The following is a 23,025-nucleotide window of genomic DNA, read 5'->3' as shown; positions in this document are numbered from 1 at the left end:
TTCTTCTTCTTCACTAGATATAGCTCTTCCGATTCTTTGCAAAAAAGCATATATACTTCATCTACAAATCTTCTTTGGTTTACCGAAGTCATCACTATATTTAGACCATGAAATTATTTCAAGAAACATAGATCCAACTTTCAATTAGTTACAATTTTTTACTTATTTGAAATATTACTTCCTATGTTTCATATTAAATGTAATTTTGTTTTTTTTAAATGTCTTTATACGATTTTCATACATATTTAAACATAATTTTCATTTTGCTCTTATTTTTAGTTCATTAGTTAATAAATTCAAACAAAATATTATAGGAGTATTTAATAAGGATAAAACCAAAATTACTAATTTTCTTAATTTGTATGCAAAAACTTTAATGACAAACATAGTGAGTATTTAATTAACAATCAATTCCTGAAACATAGAAATCAATTTAAAAATATTACTCTTAGAGCTAACTAAATTAATAAAGAAATTATGTTTTTGCAAAATAACTAAAAATGTTATTATATTAATTAATACAAAACACCATCAATAACATTCAAAACCACTTGACTACTATATATAAACAATTATAAATCATGGTAATAGGAAAAAAAAAAAAACAATTCAAAGAAGAAGTTAAATAGTAATCATAAAGAATGAAGACTAAGACAATTTTTATGGCATTTTTCATAATGACCACTTTAGTATCATATGCGTATCCAAGTTTTGGTCGAGAAGATGTAGACGTTGAACCACTGGTCAATCCGGGTCGCGAGTTTGATACATTGGATGTAATATCACCGGCTTCGCAAGATTACAATATTTATATGCTAGAGATCCTCCTACCAAAATACAAAATGTATGTCGAAACCTGCATGGACAAGATGGAACCCATTGGAAAATGTGGTCTCTATGTTATTAAAGAGATTCTTACGAATGAACATGTTTCAAGGGAGTGTTGTCTGAAGGTCGTAAAAGCTGGAAAACAATGCTTCATCGAGACTAATAAGTTGATGTTTCAATTTTATCAACTCAAACGCTTTGCTTCTCAAGTTTCTTTCAAAATTAATGAGGTTTGGAACAGATGTTCTGCAGAAGTCATCATCTGATGATTTCACGAGTTAGTTCTCTTGATTGAATATTTTGTTTTATTATATGATGTATTATGAAATAATGGTTTGTTATAATATTCTAACTATATAAATAAAATCAAATTTTCATTACTTATTCGTTTTCCTAACTCTAATATTGTATATAAAAAAATCTAATGTGATATCTTGGGTTGTTCTAACTAGTGTTTGTCAAGCATAGTTTTTAGTCTATTTAAAATAAAATTTAACTGCACATGGATCTTGTTAAACAAAATCGTATATTTCTTTCTTTGTAACTCGAACAAATTATGTTGTTTGAATATCAAGTAAATTTATAGAAACAAATATATAGTGAGAGAACGCTATAAGGAAAAAAATACAATATGTAACTTTCATTTTTCGTGAAACAAAAATGTTAATCTCATTTTTAAGATCCTAGCTATGACCTAATATGAAAATTCTTTATAGAGATTTGTGAATTAATTATCTATATTACTTTTACAATGATTTCCACTAAATATATAAATTCTTTGGTTTTTTAAGGTATATATCATCTCTTATTTTGTAATAATCCACATATAGAATGAAATCATCTTTGTGTTCACATGATCAAAATATAGATTCTCATGAGGAGACTGATCAGAGAGACAATTACTTGATCAAATGGACAATATGTTTATGCTTAATGGCCTAATACTCTATATGAAAAGAGCATCATGTTTGAACAATTCAAAAGCTTTTATTCAAGTATAACCAGTAAGAAATCAGATAAACATAAACTCGAGAGGAATCAACGAACCAAGAGAATTTTTTTTATGATTGTCTATGTTCTTGATATTTATCTCAAACAATGTTTCAAGTTATATATCCAGAGTCTTCTTCTTCTTCTTCACTAGATATAGCTCTTCCGATTCTTTGCAAAAAAAGCATATATACTTCATCTACAAATCTTCTTTGGTTTACCGAAGTCATCACTATATTTAGACCATGAAATTATTTCAAGAAACATAGATCCAACTTTCAATTAGTTACAATTTTTTACTTATTTGAAATATTACTTCCTATGTTTCATATTAAATGTAATTTTGTTTTTTTTAAATGTCTTTATACGATTTTCATACATATTTAAACATAATTTTCATTTTGCTCTTATTTTTAGTTCATTAGTTAATAAATTCAAACAAAATATTATAGGAGTATTTAATAAGGATAAAACCAAAATTACTAATTTTCTTAATTTGTATGCAAAAACTTTAATGACAAACATAGTGAGTATTTAATTAACAATCAATTCCTGAAACATAGAAATCAATTTAAAAATGTTACTCTTAGAGCTAACTAAATTAATAAAGAAATTATGTTTTTGCAAAATAACTAAAAATGTTATTATATTAATTAATACAAAGCACCATCAATAACATTCAAAACCACTTGACTACTATATATAAACAATTATAAATCATGGTAATAGGAAAAAAAACAAAACAATTCAAAGAAGAAGTTAAATAGTAATCATAAAGAATGAAGACTAAGACAATTTTTATGGCATTTTTCATAATGACCACTTTAGTATCATATGCGTATCCAAGTTTTGGTCGAGAAGATGTAGACGTTGAACCACTGGTCAATCCGGGTCGCGAGTTTGATACATTGGATGTGATATCACCGGCTTCGCAAGATTACAATATTTATATGCTAGAGATCCTCCCACCAAAATACAAAATGTATGTTGAAACCTGCATGGACAAGATGGAACCCATTGGAAAATGTGGTCTCTATGTTATTAAAGAGATTCTTACGAATGAACCTGTTTCAAGGGAGTGTTGTCTGAAGGTCGTAAAAGCTGGAAAACAATGCTTCATCGAGACTAATAAGTTGATGTTTCAATTTTATCAACTCAAACGCTTTGCTTCTCAAGTTTCTTTCAAAATTAATGAGGTTTGGAACAGATGTTCTGCAGAAGTCATCATCTGATGATTTCACGAGTTAGTTCTCTTGATTGAATATTTTGTTTTATTATATGATGTATTATGAAATAATGGTTTGTTATAATATTCTAACTATATAAATAAAATCAAATTTTCATTACTTATTCGTTTTCCTAACTCTAATATTGTATATAAAAAAATCTAATGTGATATCTTGGGTTGTTCTAACTAGTGTTTGTCAAGCATAGTTTTTAGTCTATTTAAAATAAAATTTAACTGCACATGGATCTTGTTAAACAAAATCGTATATTTCTTTCTTTGTAACTCGAACAAATTATGTTGTTTGAATATCAAGTAAATTTATAGAAACAAATATATAGTGAGAGAACGCTATAAGGAAAAAAATACAATATGTAACTTTCATTTTTCGTGAAACAAAAATGTTAATCTCATTTTTAAGATCCTAGCTATGACCTAATATGAAAATTCTTTATAGAGATTTGTGAATTAATTATCTATATCACTTTTACAATGATTTCCACAAAATATATAATTTCTTTGGTTTTTTAAGGTATATATCATCTCTTATTTTGTAATAATCCACATATAGAATGAAATCATCTTTGTGTTCACAGGATCAAAATATAGATTCTCATGAGGAGACTGATCAGAGAGACAATTACTTGATCAAATGGACAATATGTTTATGCTTAATGGCCTAATACTCTATATGAAAAGAGCATCATGTTTGAACAATTCAAAAGCTTTTATTCAAGTATAACCAGTAAGAAATAAGATAAACATAAACTCCAGAGGAATCAACGAACCAAGAGAATTTTTTTTATGATTGTCTATGATCTTGATATTTATCTCAAACAATGTTTCAAGTTATATATCCAGAGTCTTCTTCTTCTTCTTCACTAGATATAGCTCTTCCGATTCTTTGCAAAAAAGCATATATACTTCATCTACAAATCTTCTTTGGTTTACCGAAGTCATCACTATATTTAGACCATGAAATTATTTCAAGAAACATAGATCCAACTTTCAATTAGTTACAATTTTTTACTTATGTGAAATATTACTTCCTATGTTTCATATTAAATGTAATTTTGTTTTTTTTAAATGTCTTTATACGATTTTCATACATATTTAAACATAATTTTCATTTTGCTCTTATTTTTAGTTCATTAGTTAATAAATTCAAACAAAATATTATAGGAGTATTTAATAAGGATAAAACCAAAATTACTAATTTTCTTAATTTGTATGCAAAAACTTTAATGACAAACATAGTGAGTATTTAATTAACAATCAATTCCTGAAACATAGAAATCAATTTAAAAATGTTACTCTTAGAGCTAACTAAATTAATAAAGAAATTATGTTTTTGCAAAATAACTAAAAATGTTATTATATTAATTAATACAAAACACCATCAATAACATTCAAAACCACTTGACTACTATATATAAACAATTATAAATCATGGTAATAGGAAAAAAAAACAAAACAATTCAAAGAAGAAGTTAAATAGTAATCATAAAGAATGAAGACTAAGACAATTTTTATGGCATTTTTCATAATGACCACTTTAGTATCATATGCGTATCCAAGTTTTGGTCGAGAAGATGTAGACGTTGAACCACTGGTCAATCCGGGTCGCGAGTTTGATACATTGGATGTGATATCACCGGCTTCGCAAGATTACAATATTTATATGCTAGAGATCCTCCCACCAAAATACAAAATGTATGTCGAAACCTGCATGGACAAGATGGAACCCATTGGAAAATGTGGTCTCTATGTTATTAAAGAGATTCTTACGAATGAACCTGTTTCAAGGGAGTGTTGTCTGAAGGTCGTAAAAGCTGGAAAACAATGCTTCATCGAGACTAATAAGTTGATGTTTCAATTTTATCAACTCAAACGCTTTGCTTCTCAAGTTTCTTTCAAAATTAATGAGGTTTGGAACAGATGTTCTGCAGAAGTCATCATCTGATGATTTCACGAGTTAGTTCTCTTGATTGAATATTTTGTTTTATTATATGATGTATTATGAAATAATGGTTTGTTATAATATTCTAACTATATAAATAAAATCAACTTTTCATTACTTATTCGTTTTCCTAACTCTAATATTGTATATAAAAAAATCTAATGTGATATCTTGGGTTGTTCTAACTAGTGTTTGTCAAGCATAGTTTTTACTCTATTTAACATAAAATTTAATTGCACATAAATCTTGTTAAACAAAATCGTATATTTCTTTCTTTGTAACTCGAACTAATTATGTTTTTTGAATATCAAGTAAATTTATAGAAACAAATATATAGTGAGAGAACGCTATAAGGAAAAAAAAATACAATATGTAACTTTCATTTTTCGTGAAACAAAAATGTTAATCTCATTTTTAAGATCCTAGCTATGACCTCATATGAAAATTCTTTATAGAGATTTGTGAATTAATTATCTATATCACTTTTACAATGATTTCCACAAAATATATAAATTCTTTGGTTTTTTAAGGTATATATCATCTCTTATTTTGTAATAATCCACATATAGAATGAAATCATCTTTGTGTTCACAGGATCAAAATATAGATTCTCATGAGGAGACTGATCAGAGAGACAATTACTTGATTAAATGGACACTATGCTTATGCTTAATGGCCTAATACTCTATATGAAAAGAGCATCATGTTTGAACAATTCAAAAGCTTTTATTCAAGTATAACCAGTAAGAAATCAGATAAACATAAACTCCAGAGGGATCAACGAACCAAGAGAATTTTTTTTATGATTGTCTATGTTCTTGATATTTATCTCAAACAATGTTTCAAGTTATATATCCAGAGTCTTCTTCTTCTTCTTCACTAGATATAGCTCTTCCGATTCTTTGCAAAAAAGCATATATACTTCATCTACAAATCTTCTTTGGTTTACCGAAGTCATCACTATATTTAGACCATGAAATTATTTCAAGAAACATAGATCCAACTTTCAATTAGTTACAATTTTTTACTTATGTGAAATATTACTTCCTATGTTTCATATTAAATGTAATTTTGTTTTTTTTAAATGTCTTTATACGATTTTCATACATATTTAAACATAATTTTCATTTTGCTCTTATTTTTAGTTCATTAGTTAATAAATTCAAACAAAATATTATAGGAGTATTTAATAAGGATAAAACCAAAATTACTAATTTTCTTAATTTGTATGCAAAAACTTTAATGACAAACATAGTGAGTATTTAATTAACAATCAATTCCTGAAACATAGAAATCAATTTAAAAATGTTACTCTTAGAGCTAACTAAATTAATAAAGAAATTATGTTTTTGCAAAATAACTAAAAATGTTATTATATTAATTAATACAAAACACCATCAATAACATTCAAAACCACTTGACTACTATATATAAACAATTATAAATCATGGTAATAGGAAAAAAAAACAAAACAATTCAAAGAAGAAGTTAAATAGTAATCATAAAGAATTAAGACTAAGACAATTTTTATGGCATTTTTCATAATGACCACTTTAGTATCATATGCGTATCCAATTTTTGGTCGAGAAGATGTAGACGTTGAACCACTGGTCAATCCGGGTCGCGAGTTTGATACATTGGATGTGATATCACCGGCTTCGCAAGATTACAATATTTATATGCTAGAGATCCTCCCACCAAAATACAAAATGTATGTCGAAACCTGCATGGACAAGATGGAACCCATTGGAAAATGTGGTCTCTATGTTATTAAAGAGATTCTTACGAATGAACCTGTTTCAAGGGAGTGTTGTCTGAAGGTCGTAAAAGCTGGAAAACAATGCTTCATCGAGACTAATAAGTTGATGTTTCAATTTTATAAAGAGTCGCCGTCGTTCCTATCCCAACTCCGGCAACATCTCCTCCGTCACGCCGCCATAGATTTTGACACCTCCTCGTCAAGTCGCCGTAGACATCGACGAAACAGAAGGTCTGATTTGTCTTCTGTTTTAGATCAACAAAATTGAACTGTAAGTGCTAAATCTGTCCAATTCCAAGTTGTTATTACATATTTTAACATGTATTGTTTGATTGAATGTTTAATTTTGAAACCCGTAAATCCCAATTTCAACATTCTTTCCACTTTGAACCGAGACTGTTTTTTTATGTTTCCTAATTAATTTTGGTTATTTGATTATTGTTTTATTGATTGTGAAAGTTTATAGACTCTAATTCCTAGTTCTTTTACCACCGGCTCACATTCAACTCTGAGTTAAAGTTTAATTTTGGTTCTGCTTTTTACATAACTTTAACTTTCAATTCCTTTAGTGAGAAAGAAAGTTCCAAACTTTTTTATTTTGGATCTAAAAGTGTGAGGCTTTTTTTCCTTCTGTGTACATGATCTTTAATGATTTGTGAATTTGTGGGTTTTGGTTATGTGATCAATTCAGGATAACGTTTACACCGACGATCCAACACTGTAGTAAGGCAATTATAATTGGTCTGTGTTTGAGAGCTAAGCTTAAAGAATGCTTGCCCCTCCATTATTATGTCAACTATGCTTTAAGTAAAAAGATAGATTTTTTCATGGACAATTCTCATAAATAGACAATTTTTAAGTTTTTGTCACAAAAATAGACTACAAAGAAGAAAATGACCAAAATGTTTCATTTAATAGGTAAAATGACCTTAATATCCTAGATATATAAAATAAATTAAAAATTAAAAAAATAAATTAAAAAATTAAAAAAAAAAAATTTATAGTTTTAGATTATATGTTTTCAAACTCTAACTTTTTTATAAAAAGATTTTTTTTTTGAATTTTTTTTTATTTTTAAATTTCTTTTTGTAATTCGAAAATAATTTTTGAAACTATTTTTGAAATTTTTTTTTTCAAATTTATAATATTTATTTTCTATTTTATAAAATTTTAAATCTCAATCCAAAATCTCTACCCCTTAACTCTAAACCCTAAATGTTTGGATTAGTTAACCCTATGGGTATAAGTGTATATTTACTTCTTTAATGAAACATTTTGGTCATTTTGATCATTTTGATCTTTAAAATCTATATTTGTGACATAAATTTTTTTAATGCTATTGGTATTTCCCTTTTTTCAATGGTCATTTGCTATATATATGTATGATTGTTACTGTTTCCTTTTACTCATGTTCAGGTTTATATCGGAGTGTCTCCCGGTTCTCATGCCGATGAACAGCTGAATGATAAAGAAAGACTTGGTAACTGCATTGGAGAATCCTAATCTCCGTCAGCTTGTGGATGAGTGTATCTACTCCAGTGAGATGTTCAGAGCATTTTACTTTTACTCTCTTGTACAAATTTCACATTTGGGATTTTGTATTGTATGCCTAGGAGACCGCTATTTGTCTATTTTTGTATTGCTAATATTACTCTACACGCTTGAACGTTGTATACTGCTTTGATTTGATAATGTTACAAACCTTTTTCTTCATGGTAACCGCAGCTTGAACTTACCAGAAAGAGCATCAAATAAGCTGTTGATTTTTTTTGTGCAACATATGAAGCTGTTGACAAAATAAAAAAAGTTTGAAACTTTTTTTCTCACTATCACTCGGACTACACCGTGAGATCATTATAAAGAGTCAAATTTTCACTTTCCGCAGACAGAGAATGATGTGATCCATATTTATCCAATCAATAAAGATTGCAACAAGTTGTTTAAACCACCATAAAAAAAAAGAAACAACTTGAAAAAAAGAAAAGAGGGATGAAAGAGATAATATGATGACAATTACCAAAAAAAATATATAATTCTGATTTTAATTAACTTAAAAATAAACCAGATTCGAAATTAATGTAAACCGGATCGAAACTGAACATTAAATTATGTTTGGTTTATATAAATCCAGATTTTCGTTAATAAAGCTGCCACAATATGAATTAAAAAGTCTGTGACCACATAAATAAAAAGTCTACCGATAATTTTAAATCAGATATATAACTCTACCGTAAGAAAATAAGTCGAACATAAGAAAATAAGTTGACCACAAAAATCTACTGTTTATAAAATATCTGCCACTTCATTCTACAGACATAGTCTTATAAATCTGTTTTCTATTCAAATTGGACAATTAACTCTGTCGTGGAAACAAATTTAACGTTTTTAAGAAAATCTGGCACCACTTTAACGGTAGAGTTTTTTTCTATACAGATGTTATGAACAGACTTATTACTCGATATATTTATTTTTTTTAAAATAAATCGGCCGTCGATCAAATGTTAATGGTGTTTTAGTAATGTTTTTTTTTGTTATAACTATAAGCAAGAGTAATTATGACCAGAAAAATATTCTAATAATTTTTAGAAAATATGAGTCATTCTAGTAATAACACAAATTAATTTGTGTCATTTTAGTAAACTTCTCTGTAATAATAAAATAAGAAAGTTAAGAAAAGGGCAAAATTTACTATTGAAAAAAGAAGCAAATATTTTAGTACATGGGGGATGACTCTCACTTTACCATCTAAATATTTTAGTCTCTCTCTCTCTCCCTCCTTCCCCAATTACCCATCTCAACACAAAACACCAGCTAACATAAATCATCTTCCTCTCTTGTCTCCTATAGCTCTGAGCTTCACTCATGGCTGCCTCATCCTTTGCAGATGGTAACCAACTTTGACTTTACACATCTCTGGACGACTTTTCCAATACGATCTAGATTTTTTTGTTATTGTATTTGATTTTTTTTAGCTGGAAAGAGTTTTAGGCAGCATCAAAGATTATTCTCTTACAACTTTAGTAGTTGATTGATTATTTTGCGTGATTGTCGGAAAAGAATAACTCAACCGTTTTTCAGACATGTTGATCTTCATGGTCCCTTGTCTTGTCTGTTAATTACCGAACCACCCATATGCTTCTTCACTTATCAAAATTCGTACTATTTTTATTTAATCCAAAATGATTATATCATAAATTCACCTAGTTACATACACATGTGTGTAATATTCCAGATCTATGTAGTTGAATTGATGTTTGAATTTTTCAGGAGAAAAAGATATGGTGAAAGGTGGAATGATTCTACAATCTACTGAGTCTCAAAACCCTATGTTAGATCCTTCACCAACGCCTTCACCATCCGCAACAGCAACTGCACCAGCTTTGGTTCTGTCTAACTCAGGCAAAAGAATGGATCAAGCTGGGAAGAAAAAGTACGTGAAGCAAGTCACTGGTCGCCACAACGACACTGAGCTTCACTTAGCTGCTCAGCGTGGCGATTTGTCGGCTGTGCAGCAGATTCTCAAGGATATTAACTCTCAGATGGAAGGGACTCTGAGCGGGGAAGAGTTTGACGCTGAAGTTGCTGAGATCAGGGCTTCGATTGTGACTGAGGTGAATGAGTTAGGCGAGACCGCGCTCTTCACTGCTGCTGATAAAGGTCATCTTGATGTTGTGAAAGAGCTTTTGAAGTATTCGAGTAGAGAGAGTATTGCTAAGAAGAACCGTTCTGGTTATGATCCTCTTCACATTGCTGCCATACAAGGTCATCATGGTAAGGCATCACAAAGCTTTACTCTTTGTTTCTTCTTGTGAATGATGTATGGTTTGTTTCTTGCAGCTATTGTTGAGGTTTTACTAGATCATGATTCGACGCTTAGCCATACGTTTGGTCCATCGAATGCAACTCCGCTTGTGTCTGCGGCTATGAGAGGACATACGGAAGTTGTGAACCAGCTTTTATCCAAAGCTGGGAACTTGCTTGAAATTTCTCGGTCTAACCATAAAAATGCATTGCATCTAGCTGCAAGGCAAGGGCATGTGGATGTTATAAAAGCTTTGCTAGTTAAAGATCCTCACCTAGCGAGAAGGGTTGATAAGAAAGGACAAACTGCACTTCACATGGCTGTTAAAGGACAGAGCTCCGAAGTGGTGAAACTGTTGTTGGATGCAGATCCTGCCATTGTTATGCTTCCGGACAAGTCTTGTAACACGGCGTTACATGTTGCCACAAGGAAAAAACGAGCAGAGGTATGCATCACCTAGAAGAGGCATGGTTAATTCAGGTTATTCGGTTCAATATAAATCTTACCAAATTAACCCGAAATAAAGTTCGGTTCGGTATTCCGTTAATTCGGTTTTTGAAATTCTTCGGTTAGATTTTGGTTTTATTTTGTTAAATTTTTTGATAAGTTCGGTTAATTTCCTGGTAACTTCGGTTAGTTTGGTTAGTTTAGTTTGAGATTTTGGTATGGTTTGGTTATTATCATATTTTTACAAAAACCAACCAAACTTCTTATAAAAACCTACCGAATCGAACCAAACTCCTAACCAAACTAGCCGAATTAACCGGAAATTTTGGTTTGGCTCGGATTCAGTTCAAAATCTCAGGCCTAGCCTAGAGAGTATGATTTCATTTCAATAACTTTGGTTGAATGTTTCACATATCGGCATGTTCTTGCAGATTGTTGAACTATTATTGTCACTCCCTGATACCAACGCCAATGCTTTAACCCGAGAACGCAAGACAGCGCTTGACATTGCAGAGGGGCTTCCACTCTCAGAAGAATCTTCATACATAAAAGAGTCTCTTGCTCGATGTGGAGCTCTCAGGGCAAATGAGCTGAACCAGCCAAGAGACGAGCTGAGAAGCACTGTGACCCAAATCAAGAACGATGTTCATATCCAGCTGGAACAGACGAAAAGGACTAACAAGAACGTTCACAACATTTCAAAAGAGCTCAGGAAACTCCACAGAGAAGGAATCAACAACGCAACAAACTCAGTAACCGTTGTGGCTGTGCTCTTTGCAACCGTAGCTTTTGCCGCTATCTTCACAGTACCGGGAGGAGACAACAACGACGGATCAGCAGTGGTGGTGGGCCGAGCATCGTTCAAGATCTTCTTTATCTTCAACGCAATAGCCTTGTTTACTTCTCTGGCGGTGGTGGTGGTTCAGATCACGTTGGTGAGAGGAGAGACAAAAGCTGAGAAGAGGGTAGTTGAAGTGATCAACAAACTGATGTGGTTGGCGTCTATGTGTACATCTGTGGCGTTTCTTGCATCGTCTTATATAGTGGTTGGGCGGAAGAACGAGTGGGCTGCAGAGCTTGTGACAGTGGTTGGTGGTGTGATAATGGCTGGTGTTCTTGGAACCATGACTTATTATGTGGTGAAGTCGAAGAGGGTGAGGTCAATGAGGAAGAGGATTAAGAGTGCGCGTAGGAGTGGTTCCAACTCTTGGCATCATTCAGATCACTCAAACTCTGAAGTCGATCCAATTTTCGCAATCTAAGATCAATAATCATGTAAATATATTTGGTGAAAGGAGCTAGACTAGACGATCTTGTGACAATAGGCAAACACAATTGTCACAACTCTGTAAACACTGGTCAACTCATCATATTCAAAAACTACGTATTATTTAGAAACAGAGGAGCATCAGCATTGGTGTATTTTTATTACTCGTAAGAAAACTCAATCCAATTGTAACAAAACATGGTCTGAAACTGAAGTTTGAATTTATTTTCATAAAAATATCATATCTTTAATCCGGAAGAACAAACACAAATGATAAATTTAAAGCATTTCGATATAACAAATTGAGAAAACTACTCTATGCAGCGGCACTCTCATTTTCCGACGCAGAAGGTGCTTGCAACGTGTTAACAAGATCCAACCCCGGCCAATGCAACGCACCAAACATCACACCATACACATCAGCCCGAGACGGCATCGTTTCAATAACCTTATAATCCTTCGGACCATACAGCTTCTCCTCGAACACAGCACCTCCCAAGTTATTATCGAATAACTTCTTCTCCTTCTGGAAACTGACGAACGTCTTCAAAGCCGCGGGGATGTCTTCGGTCTGCACGAAGATCCACGCGTTCATACCTTTCATACACGGCTTCAGAGACTCCCACTTGGTTCCTTCCAGGGCCTTGAAGACGAGAGTGTTCTTCGCGACGAGGAGCTTCGTGTTGCTGTTTTCGCGGAGGATCCCGCGGAGCTCTTGTAGCTGCTTAACGCTGAGGCCGTTGTAGTTGATTCCGGTGATGAAATGGCAGTTCTGGAGGTTGATCTTCGTCTTCCCGGCGACGAGGAGAGCTCTTCGAAGGCTAGACATCGCTGTTAGCGCGATCGAGATTCGAAATGATGAGACTAAGCTAGGGTTCTTTCTCTAAGAGGTTTTATCGGTTTAATCATGGTTTAGAATGTACAACTTAAATCTTTGGTTTAGTCATTGTAAACCAACTCTATGTATATGAAGAGCATTACAGAGGAAAGTAGAAGATACAGTTAGGCCCAATGCGTTAAGCCTAAACCCCAAATTAAAAAATTCGACGTAGTCTAAAAAAGGTGCGATCGAACTCGAGATTCGAAACGAGACACACTCAGAGATTTACAGAGAGTGGTCGTATCGGTTTAATCATGTTTAGAATGTAAATATAAATCTCTGGTTTGGTCATTTTAAACCAACTCTATCAATCCGGTGAGGAAAGAAGAAGATACAGTAAGGCCCAAAGCCCAAATCTCAAAGCCCAAAGCCCAAATTCAAATTAAAAGTTCGACGTGGTCTCTTCTTCTAGGGTTTTAAGGTTTCGGCACAGTTTCACGAAACTTCATCTCTCTCTCTCTCTCTCTCTCTCTCTCTCTAAACTTCGATACACAAATCACCATATGACTACCGAAGAGAAAGAGATCCTCGCCGCCAAATTGGAAGAACAGAAGATCGATGTAAATTTTCTAATCTTCTTACTCTCTCTCTTTCTATTATATGGAACTAGACTCACCTCAGATCTTAGTGTTTTGCTTTAGATCTGAGTTCGCTTCGTTTAAATATCGGTTTTCAAATCACTTTAGCATTGCAAAAGTCTGATTTGTTTGCGTTTTTGGACTGATGTGTGTAGCTTGATAAGCCTGAAGTTGAGGACGCTGATGACAACGATGAGGAAGACTCCGATGATGACGATGATGATGCGGAGGGTAAGCCCTATGTTAACAAAATACAGCTCCTATGTTAGTTTTAGATTTGGGGAAGATTGGTTGATGCTCAGAATCTGTATAAAATGTGTAAAGATTGATTTATAATTGGTTAAAAAAAAAGAGCTAACTGTAGTGTGTGAATCATATGCATCGAGACTTCATGTTCTAGTTGAGTCATTATATTGAGTTGTTAATTGGTGAAACCAGGACAAGATGGAGAGGCAGGAGGCAAGTCGAAACAAAGCAGAAGTGAGAAGAAGAGTCGCAAAGCCATGCTCAAGCTCGGGATGAAACCCATCACTGGTGTCAGCCGTGTCACCGTCAAAAAGAGCAAGAACGTTAGTCTTCTTCTTTTTTGCCCATTCAATCTTTATACTGTATTGATGATGATCGACATTGATATGGGATACAGATAATGTTCGTCATATCTAAACCCGATGTCTTCAAGAGCCCAGCATCAGACACGTACGTCATCTTTGGAGAGGCCAAGATAGAGGATTTGAGCTCGCAGATGCAGTCGCAGGCCGCAGAGCAGTTCAAGGCTCCGGACCTCAGCAACGTGATCAAGGGCGAGTCTTCGTCGAGCGCTGCCGCAGTGGTGCAGGATGATGATGAGGATGTTGACGAGGATGGTGTCGAGCCAAAGGACATTGAGTTGGTGATGACCCAAGCAGGAGTGACTAGGCCAAAGGCTGTGAAGGCTCTCAAGTCTGCGGATGGAGATATTGTCACTGCTATCATGGAGCTTACCACCTAAACCAAAATCTTTTCAACTTAGATATGTGGCTTAACTTGGAGTTATATGTCCGCTGAGATTTTCAAAAGGTTTCGCAAGTTTTTGTTTTCCATGTGTTCTTGAAGTGTTTTCAGTGTTGTATCAGTGATTCAGTATACAGTTTGGTTTCATATTGCATATTATCTACTATTACTCTTACCGTCTTACCTAACGGAGTTGAAAGCTAATATATGGCAAATAAGTATAGTCATGGACGAATACACCACTATATATTAAATTAATATTCGTATAACATGATTTTCATAAGAAAAGAAATATCGTTATGCTCAAGTCTGTTTGGTTAGGTAATCAGATTTTAGTTGTAAGAAACTAAAACGAGATTATAATACTCAAAAACGATTTCTTCGTTAATGATATTAAAACATTCTATCTAAGTGAAGTTAGTTGACAAAACCATTTTTAAAACAATCTTTAAATCACATTGCGTTAGCATCCACAAGGATCATTGCAAACATTGTAATATGAAACCATAGACAAAACCAAAACAGGACCAAGCATAAACATCTAGTGATAGTTTAACTCATACTACGAATCAATAACAGTTTTTTTTCTTCCTAATAAGTAACAAGAGAAAGATTCGTTGAATGAATCTTTATTCAGTACTCCCATAGACGAACCCAGACACCAAGCTCAAAGCAAACATAAGCATCCACCGAAGCCTGAAGAATCTGCTCATGGTCAAGCTCATACGCACTCCAATCACTCATACTTATCCCACGATCAAGCCTCACTCCTTGATAACCCATACACTCCTCAACCATCTCCTCGAACGAACAACGACTCATCCCAAACCCTCCCGAATCTTGAACATAGTTCCTCAAATCAAGAAGCTCCCCGATCTCAAGCCCATGTCTCGACCTCGCCAGCTTCCCCGCGTCTTGGCCGTTCCAGAAACCGACGTAAACCGTCCGCGGATCCGTCAGGAAACTGCGTAGCTCGTCGGGGACATCGTCGCAGTGAGACAGCTGGATGACGAGGCACCGTGTGCCCACGCATAGCTGGAGAGTGTCTGCCTCCGGATCTGCGTTGTAGTAACTTCCCAGTGAAGGATCGGCGTAGTAGCAGTTATCACATAGATAAATTGGGTGGTAACCAGCGGGTGTCCACTGAACGCCGACTCCGACGACGAGAGGGTGAGAGGAGGAGTAGTGGTTGTAGTATTGGACGTTGTTGATCCATCGGGTGATGACGGAGGTAGAGCGAGTCACGGTGACGGTGAACTCGTTTCCGAAGAAATCGACGGTGTGTTCTTGGTGAGTGTTGTAAGTTGCGACGGTTCTTATCGTCGGAGCCATTGAGCTTCTTCTTGTTGCGAGAGAGAGAATCTTTTTCTTGTTATCGTTCTCGAGTGTGTATGTGTAATGACCCACCACTTCCACCACTCCCACCATCTCCACTTCTTTCTCCAACCCCACCACTTCCACCTTCTTCTCCACCATCTCCAACTTCTTTAAAGTTTGATAAAGAGAAAGAGAAAGAGAGAGAGAAGAAGGAGAAGAAAGGAGAAAGCTCACCTGAGCTCGTCGCCGGAGCAACCGTGCGCCGTGATCACGTTCAGCTTGCCACCACCGATAAACACCCTAGGTAATCGCCGGAAACCGCATTCCTTAAGCTCAGTTTCGTTTCCGTTTAGTAAATCGCCCATAACTTCCTAACCATTGATCATCTCGTGCATTCAAGACCACCATCGTGTTCCTCTCGTCGAGACGAAGCCGTAGACACCAACCACGCCTCAATCGGAGCCCGGACGAAGCCGCACGCGCCTCCCGAAGTTTCGCCTCTGCGCGCGCGTGAAACACGCGCTGCCGCCGTCCGCCGGAGCCACCGCGAATTCCGGCCACTCGCCGCCGTCTCCGACCAACTTTCGACGGAGCCTCCGTGACCGACCACCGTCCGTTCGCCGCCGAGAAGCTGCCGCCGCGTCGCCGCCGTTGATTTTCCGGTAAGCCGCCGCGTCGCCGCCTTGCCGCCGTCGCCACAGTGACCGACACGGGTGACTCGTCGGTGACTCGCCAACTCGGCCGAGTCAACCCGGTGAGTCAACTCGGTGACTCGGTCAACCGGTGGTTTGACTGGTTTAAATTGATTTCGATTCGGTTAGGTTAAACCGGTCGGTCAAAATCAATTGGAAATCGGTTAGGAAAAATCGGATTAATTAATTAAATAATTAATTTTTGACCAGCGGGTTGACTTTTCCGTAAATACCCGTTTTAAACCGTTCGAAAGGCGTTCTGACTCGAAATTTCGATCTGATTTCAGATTTGGAGTCCATTTGAGCAGCTGGAATTCATAGATACCACTTCTTATTGTTGCTAAGGTGAGGGTCTATTCTCGAACTTCTCGTACACGGCTTAGGACCTCGAATAAATATAATTTATTTCTAATGTGTTCTGTCTGTGTGAAATCGAGTCTGTCATTGCTTGTTTAGTTTTAGGTTCTTTGCATAAACCGGAACTAGGGGGTTACAGGATTCTAACATTGATTGTTTCACTTAATGTAAATTCTTAGCTAGGATTGTTTTTGTTTGGAGACGGATACAGAGACGGACTTCTGTATGCCGGATTGTATGGAGGTTACGATCAACTTTAGTCGACCGGTTGAGCTGTAGACTGGAAGTGTCGATAAATCGTCTACGGGCGTGTGTTACCGAGCACTTTTTCGGTGTGTGTATGAACCGAGCACCTTTTCGGTAGTGTTTTTGGCCTGTTAGTGGGCGGCGAGTGTGCACCTCGCTAGGACCATTGTTTGTTGCTTGAGTACTTTAGGTACTGTGTTTGACATGCATTAGAATTAATTTATTCGGAGTGCTATGTCCGGGTCCATGGACTTCGGGGTGGCATCCCATAACTCATTGAGCGATTCCCCTGTCGTTCACCCCTCCTTCTTTCTCCCCCTTCTAGGTGAGACCGACGAGCAGGAGTGATTATCGGACCGGTGCTATTGGGCTTTTGGGCTTCTATCGCTTTTACCGCTTTTATCTTTATCGGGCCTTTAGGCCTTTGGACTTTTATCGTTTATGTTATTCCTATTTCAGATTTTCGGTTTATGTCGTATTTTATATTTCGGATGTTATTGATGTTGGGCTTTTAGGCCTTTTGATACCGTATTGACTTTTATATTATGATATGAAGATTATTATTATTTGAGTTGTGTTATTATTTTATTTCTGTTTTTATCAATTTATTATATTTCGAAAGTGGCGGGTGTCACAATATGTTTATATCATGTACCCTACCCGTACCCTAAACGCTTTCTCCGTTTGAGCTTTGGATGTATCGATGGTAATAGTTACAATCGGACGGTTAATAATCAAGATGCGTGTGCTGTCACGTCATCAGGCCTTTATTATACGATTTGAGGAAAGATTTCAAAATTTAAGAAGATAGATGAATATTTTCGTATATTTACTGGATTACGTTTGTTAATGTATTAATTTGTTAGGATCGATAATTTTCCTAAATCGAGCTTAGATTTAAAAACTCAACTAAGCCCTTACATCATTTGGAAAGTAGTTAAATCCAGTCCAGTTTTGGTAATTACAAGATTTTATTCGCGCGTAGTTTTATAATAAGGCAAATCTCCAAAATAGCATCTTTCTAAGTTTATATCACAAAAATAGCATTCAAAAACTAAAATGACCAAAATAGCACCTTTCTAAGTTTATCCTTTGAAAATTTTAATTTTTTTTTATTTTTCAAAATTTGAAATCTTATCCCCAAAACCTTATTTTTCAACTCTAAACCCTAAACCCTAAATCCTAAACCCCACCCTTTAACTCTAAACCCTAAGTTTGTGACTTTTGATAAACATTATGTGCTATTTTTTATGACTTTTGACCTTGAGTGCTAGTTTGGGAACAAAAACTTGATTTAGTGCTATTTTTGTCTTTTTATCTTATAATAACTTTTAAACTAATTATTTAATTGATTTATATAATTTTTTATCTAAAATATGATTTGTTGATTTTATTTTTTATGTTTATTTATAATATACCCTTTTATTAACTATTTAGTTATTTGTATTTATAAATATAATAATTATGTTTATAAACATATTCATAATTTTTGAAAAATATTAACTTGTATTTTTAAAATATTATATAAATTGCTTGATGCATATAAACTATTAATACATTATAATATTTTATAATACATTTTACATATATTTAATTTGAATAACATAAACAATTGAACTATCTGCATAAGGACCCCCTCTGCATAATATCTAATTTTTGCTTTATAATCAGAAATTTTTTACAATTGATGTGTGAATGTTATATATATATATATATATATATTGTGTGATAGTATAATATTTAGATTTAAAATTTAATCACTATTAATATTTTGACGAATTTTAGCCAATACTCTATATCAAAAAAGCAACATATTTAACAGTTCAAAACCTTTTATTCAAGTATAACCAGTAAGAACTCAGATAAACATAAACTCAGAGGGATCAACGAACCAAAAGACAAAATTTCATGATTGTCTATGTTTTTGGTATTTATCTCAAACGTCGTTTCAAGTTATATATCCACAGTCATCCTTCTTCATGTAATAGCTTATTCTTCTTCTTCTTGCTTGCTTGTTAAATATTTATGTAGTACTTAATCATAAATATCTATTAGACAAGACTAGACAAAACTCTTATACAATTCTTTGCAAAAAAAAACGTATATGCTTCATCTACAAATGATCTTTGGTTTTGCGAATTCATCACTATTTTAGACCATGAATTTTTTCAAGAAACATAGATCCGAGTTTCCATTTAATTACAATCTTTTACTTAAGTGAAACACTACTTTATACGTTTCAAATTGGTGTAATTTTATTTTTAAAAAATATTTAGTAATTATAAATGTCGTTATGCAAAAAATTTAAAGACACATGAAACATAATGATTAACTATCAATGCCTGAAACATAGAAATCAATTTAAAAATGTTAATCTTAGAGTTAACTAAAGTTATAAAGGAAATATGATATTTCGAAAAACTAAAAATGTTATTTTATTAATTAATACACTCACCAACAATAACATTCAAAACCATTTGATTACTATATATATACATTTAGATATCATCGTAAGAGGAGAAAAAAAAATCAAAGAATAAGTACAAAATTAATCATACAAAATGGACACTAAGACAATTTTTATGGCATTTTTCATAATCAACATTTTAGTGTCATGTGCGTATCCATGTTTGGGCCAAGAAGATGTTGACGATAAACCACTAGTCAATCCCGGTGAGTTTGATACATTGGATGCATTATCGCCGGCTTCGCAGGAGTACAATATTTATATGTTAGAGAACCTCCCACCAAAATACAAAACGTATCTCGGAACCTGCGCTGATAAAATGGGGCCCAGTGGTATTTCGGAATGTAATGAAGATGTTCTTAGAGAGATTCTTACGAACAAACCTGTTTCAAGAGAGTGTTGTTTGATGGTAGTAAGAGCTGGAAAAGAATGCTACATGGAGATTAGAAAGTTCATGTTTCGATTGTATCAACTCAAACGCTTTGCTTCTCAAGTTTTTTTCAAAACTAATGAGGTTTGGAACAGATGTTCAGCTGAAGTTGAAAGTCCTTCTTCATCTCACGACCACGCGATTTAGTTATCTTGATTGAATCTTTTGTTATATTATATGATGTATCATGAAATAATGGTTTGTTATATTATTCTAACTATATAAAATAAAATAAAAATTCATCAGCTTATTCGTTTTCCTAACTCTAATGAGGTATAAGAAAACTTTAGTGCGATATCTTGGTTGTTCTAACTTGTGTTTGCTTAGCATAGTTTTTTATTTTATCAAATATAAAACATAATTGCACATAAATCTTGTTAAACAAAATCATATATTTCTTTCTTTGTAACTCGAATAAATTAATTGATTTGAAATTCAATTAAATTTATGAAAAAAATCAAAAGTGAGAGAATGATATAGGGAAAAAGAATAGGTAATTTTCATTTTTCGTGAAATAAAAACGTTCATCTCATTTTTATGATCCTAGTTAGGACCTAATATGAAAATTCCTGATAACGGGTTGTGAGTTAATTATCTAAAACTCTTTTACAATGTTTTCCACAAAACATATAACTTCTCTGTTTTTCAAGGTTTATATCATCTCTTCTTTTGTAATAATCCACTTACAGAATGAAATAATCTTTGCATTCATAGGATCAAAATATAGATTCTCATGAGGAGACTGATCAGATGGACATTTACGTGATCAAAGGAACAATATGCTTATGCTTGATGGGCCAATACTCTATATGAAAAAAATCATAATATTTCAATAGTTCATAAGCCTTTATTCAAGTATAACCAGTAAGAACTCAGATAAACATAAACTCAGAGGGATCAACGAACAAAGAGACAAAATTTCATGATTGTCTATGTTCTTGGTATTTATCTCAAACGACGTTTCAAGTTATATATCCACAGTCATCCTTGTTCACGTTTTTGCTTCTTCTTCTTCTTCTTGCTTGCTTGTTAAAAATTTATGTAGTACTTAATCATAAAGATCTATTAGACAAGACTAGAAAAAATTCTTATACAATTCTTTGCAAAAAAGCGTATATGCTTTATCTACAAATGATCTTTGGTTTTGCGAATTCATTACTATTTTAGACCATGAAATTTTTCAAGAAACATAGATCCATGTTTCCATTAGTTACAATCTTTTACTTATGTGAAACACTACTATATACATTTCATATTGGTGTAATTTTATTCTTTAAAAATATTTAGTAATTATAAATGTCGTTATGCAAAATATTTAAAGACACATGAAACATAGTGAGTATTAAATTAACTATCAATGCTTGAAACATAGAAATCAATTTAAAAATGTTAATCTTAGAGTTAACTAAAGTAATAAAAGAATTATGTTATTTCAAAACAACTAAAAATGTTATTTTATTAATTAATACAGTCACTATCAATAACATTCAAACCATTTGATTACTATATATATACATTTAGATATCATGGTAAGAGGAGAAGAAAAATCAAAGAATAAGTAAAAAATTAATCATACAAAATGGACACTAAGACAATTTTTATGACATTTTTCATAATCAACACTTTAGTGTCATGTGTGTATCCATGTTTGGGCCAAGAAGATGTTGACGATAAACCACTAGTCAATTCCGGTGAGTTTGATACATTGGATGCATTATCGCCGGCTTCGCAGGAGTACAATATTTATATGTTAGAGAACCTCCCACCAAAATACAAAACGTATCTCGGAACCTGCGCTGATAAGATGGGGCCCAGTGGTATTTCGGAATGTAATGAAGATGTTCTTAGAGAGATTCTTACGAACAAACCTGTTTCAAGAGAGTGTTGTTTGATGGTAGTAAGAGCTGGAAAAGAATGCTACATGGAGATTAGAAAGTTCATGTTTCGATTGTATCAACTCAAACGCTTTGCTTCTCAAGTTTTTTTCAAAACTAATGAAGTTTGGAACAGATGTTCTGCTGAAGTTGAAAGTCCTTCATCATCTCACGACCACGCGATTTAGTTATCTTGATTGAATCTTTTGTTATATTATATGATGTATCATGAAATAATGGTTTGTTATATTATTCTAACTATATAAAATAAAATAAAAAATTCATCAGCTTATTCGTTTTCCTAACTCTAATGTGGTATAAGAAAACTTTAGTGCGATATCTTGGTTGTTCTAACTTGTGTTTGCTTAGCATAGTTTTTTATTTTATCAAATATAAAACATAATTGCACATAAATCTTGTTAAACAAAATCATATATTTCTTTCTTTGTAACTCGAATAAATTAATTGATTTGAAATTCAATTAAATTTATGAAAAAAATCAAAAGTGAGAGAACGATATAGGGAAAAAGAATAGGTAATTTTCATTTTTCGTGAAATAAAACGTTCATCTGATTTTTATGATCCTAGTTAGGACCTAATATGAAAATTCCTGATAACGGGTTGTGAGTTAATTATCTAAAACTCTTTTACAATGTTTTCCACAAAACATATAACTTCTTTGTTTTTCAAGGTTTATATCATCTCTTCTTTTGTAATAATCCACTTACAGAATGAAATAATCTTTGCAATCATAGGATAAAAATATAGATTCTCATGAGGAGACTGATCAGATGGACATTTACGTGATCAAAGGAACAATATGCTTATGCTTGATGGGCCAATACTCTATATGAAAAAAAGCATAATATTTCAATAGTTCATAAGCTTTTATTCAAGTATAACCAGTAAGAACTCA

At 33.3% G+C, this 23,025-nt stretch overlaps 6 protein-coding genes and 1 long non-coding RNA gene across 7 annotated transcripts; 5 read left to right on the top strand and 2 right to left on the bottom strand.

Annotated features, from left to right (window-relative positions):
• The first annotated feature begins 9,488 nt into the window (after nucleotides 1-9,488).
• Nucleotides 9,489-12,409, top strand: LOC106436931 (ankyrin repeat-containing protein ITN1). Its single transcript, XM_013877880.3, has 4 exons — nucleotides 9,489-9,649; nucleotides 10,030-10,533; nucleotides 10,600-11,009; nucleotides 11,443-12,409. Exons 1-4 carry the CDS (start codon nucleotides 9,625-9,627, stop codon nucleotides 12,271-12,273), a joined length of 1,770 nt encoding a protein of 589 aa, XP_013733334.1. The 5' UTR covers nucleotides 9,489-9,624; the 3' UTR covers nucleotides 12,274-12,409.
• A 68-nt stretch (nucleotides 12,410-12,477) lies between these two features.
• LOC106436933 (50S ribosomal protein L10, chloroplastic-like) lies at nucleotides 12,478-13,206 on the bottom strand. Its single transcript, XM_013877883.3, has one exon. It carries the CDS (start codon nucleotides 13,105-13,107, stop codon nucleotides 12,595-12,597), a length of 513 nt encoding a protein of 170 aa, XP_013733337.1. The 5' UTR covers nucleotides 13,108-13,206; the 3' UTR covers nucleotides 12,478-12,594.
• A 368-nt stretch (nucleotides 13,207-13,574) lies between these two features.
• On the top strand, nucleotides 13,575-14,909 carry LOC106436932 (nascent polypeptide-associated complex subunit alpha-like protein 1). Its single transcript, XM_013877882.3, has 4 exons — nucleotides 13,575-13,718; nucleotides 13,892-13,967; nucleotides 14,175-14,305; nucleotides 14,380-14,909. The coding sequence occupies exons 1-4, from the start codon at nucleotides 13,662-13,664 to the stop codon at nucleotides 14,722-14,724; spliced, it is 609 nt and encodes a 202-aa protein (XP_013733336.1). The 5' UTR covers nucleotides 13,575-13,661; the 3' UTR covers nucleotides 14,725-14,909.
• A 365-nt stretch (nucleotides 14,910-15,274) lies between these two features.
• Nucleotides 15,275-16,217, bottom strand: LOC125580330. Its single transcript, XM_048744679.1, has one exon. The coding sequence runs from the start codon at nucleotides 16,200-16,202 to the stop codon at nucleotides 15,360-15,362; it is 843 nt and encodes a 280-aa protein (XP_048600636.1). The 5' UTR covers nucleotides 16,203-16,217; the 3' UTR covers nucleotides 15,275-15,359.
• A 696-nt stretch (nucleotides 16,218-16,913) lies between these two features.
• Nucleotides 16,914-17,921, top strand: LOC125580331. The gene is made up of 2 exons (XR_007318081.1): nucleotides 16,914-17,080; nucleotides 17,664-17,921. It is a non-coding gene; the product is annotated as an uncharacterized LOC125580331 (long non-coding RNA).
• Nucleotides 17,922-18,882: 961 nt separating this feature from the next.
• LOC125580329 (protein DOWN-REGULATED IN DIF1 11-like) lies at nucleotides 18,883-20,382 on the top strand. The gene has a single exon (XM_048744677.1). It carries the CDS (start codon nucleotides 19,900-19,902, stop codon nucleotides 20,380-20,382), a length of 483 nt encoding a protein of 160 aa, XP_048600634.1. The 5' UTR covers nucleotides 18,883-19,899.
• A 1,373-nt stretch (nucleotides 20,383-21,755) lies between these two features.
• LOC125580328 (protein DOWN-REGULATED IN DIF1 11-like) lies at nucleotides 21,756-22,628 on the top strand. The gene has a single exon (XM_048744676.1). The coding sequence runs from the start codon at nucleotides 21,815-21,817 to the stop codon at nucleotides 22,295-22,297; it is 483 nt and encodes a 160-aa protein (XP_048600633.1). The 5' UTR covers nucleotides 21,756-21,814; the 3' UTR covers nucleotides 22,298-22,628.
• Nucleotides 22,629-23,025: the final 397 nt, after the last annotated feature.

Source organism: Brassica napus, chromosome C1 (genome assembly GCF_020379485.1).
Source record: "Brassica napus cultivar Da-Ae chromosome C1, Da-Ae, whole genome shotgun sequence".
In the NCBI taxonomy this organism is placed as follows: Eukaryota; Viridiplantae; Streptophyta; class Magnoliopsida; order Brassicales; family Brassicaceae; genus Brassica; species Brassica napus.
The sequence above is the reverse complement of the archived record's forward strand: the minus strand, read 5'-3'. Positions and strand labels throughout refer to the sequence as shown.

Excerpts from the sequence above, each read along its gene's own strand:
- LOC106436931 (XM_013877880.3), top strand. The coding sequence starts at position 9,625 with ATGGCTGCCTCATCCTTTGCAGATG. Across the intron at positions 9,650-10,029 it reads TGCCTCATCCTTTGCAGATG|GAGAAAAAGATATGGTGAAA; the intron begins GTAACCAACTTT and ends TGAATTTTTCAG. Across the intron at positions 11,010-11,442 it reads CAAGGAAAAAACGAGCAGAG|ATTGTTGAACTATTATTGTC; the intron begins GTATGCATCACC and ends ATGTTCTTGCAG.
- LOC106436933 (XM_013877883.3), bottom strand. The coding sequence starts at position 13,107 with ATGTCTAGCCTTCGAAGAGCTCTCCTCGTCGCCGGGAAGACGAAGATC.
- LOC106436932 (XM_013877882.3), top strand. The coding sequence starts at position 13,662 with ATGACTACCGAAGAGAAAGAGATCCTCGCCGCCAAATTGGAAGAACAG. Across the intron at positions 13,719-13,891 it reads TGGAAGAACAGAAGATCGAT|CTTGATAAGCCTGAAGTTGA; the intron begins GTAAATTTTCTA and ends TGATGTGTGTAG. Across the intron at positions 13,968-14,174 it reads TGACGATGATGATGCGGAGG|GACAAGATGGAGAGGCAGGA; the intron begins GTAAGCCCTATG and ends TGGTGAAACCAG.
- LOC125580330 (XM_048744679.1), bottom strand. The coding sequence starts at position 16,202 with ATGGTGGAGAAGAAGGTGGAAGTGGTGGGGTTGGAGAAAGAAGTGGAG.
- LOC125580329 (XM_048744677.1), top strand. The coding sequence starts at position 19,900 with ATGGACACTAAGACAATTTTTATGGCATTTTTCATAATCAACATTTTA.
- LOC125580328 (XM_048744676.1), top strand. The coding sequence starts at position 21,815 with ATGGACACTAAGACAATTTTTATGACATTTTTCATAATCAACACTTTA.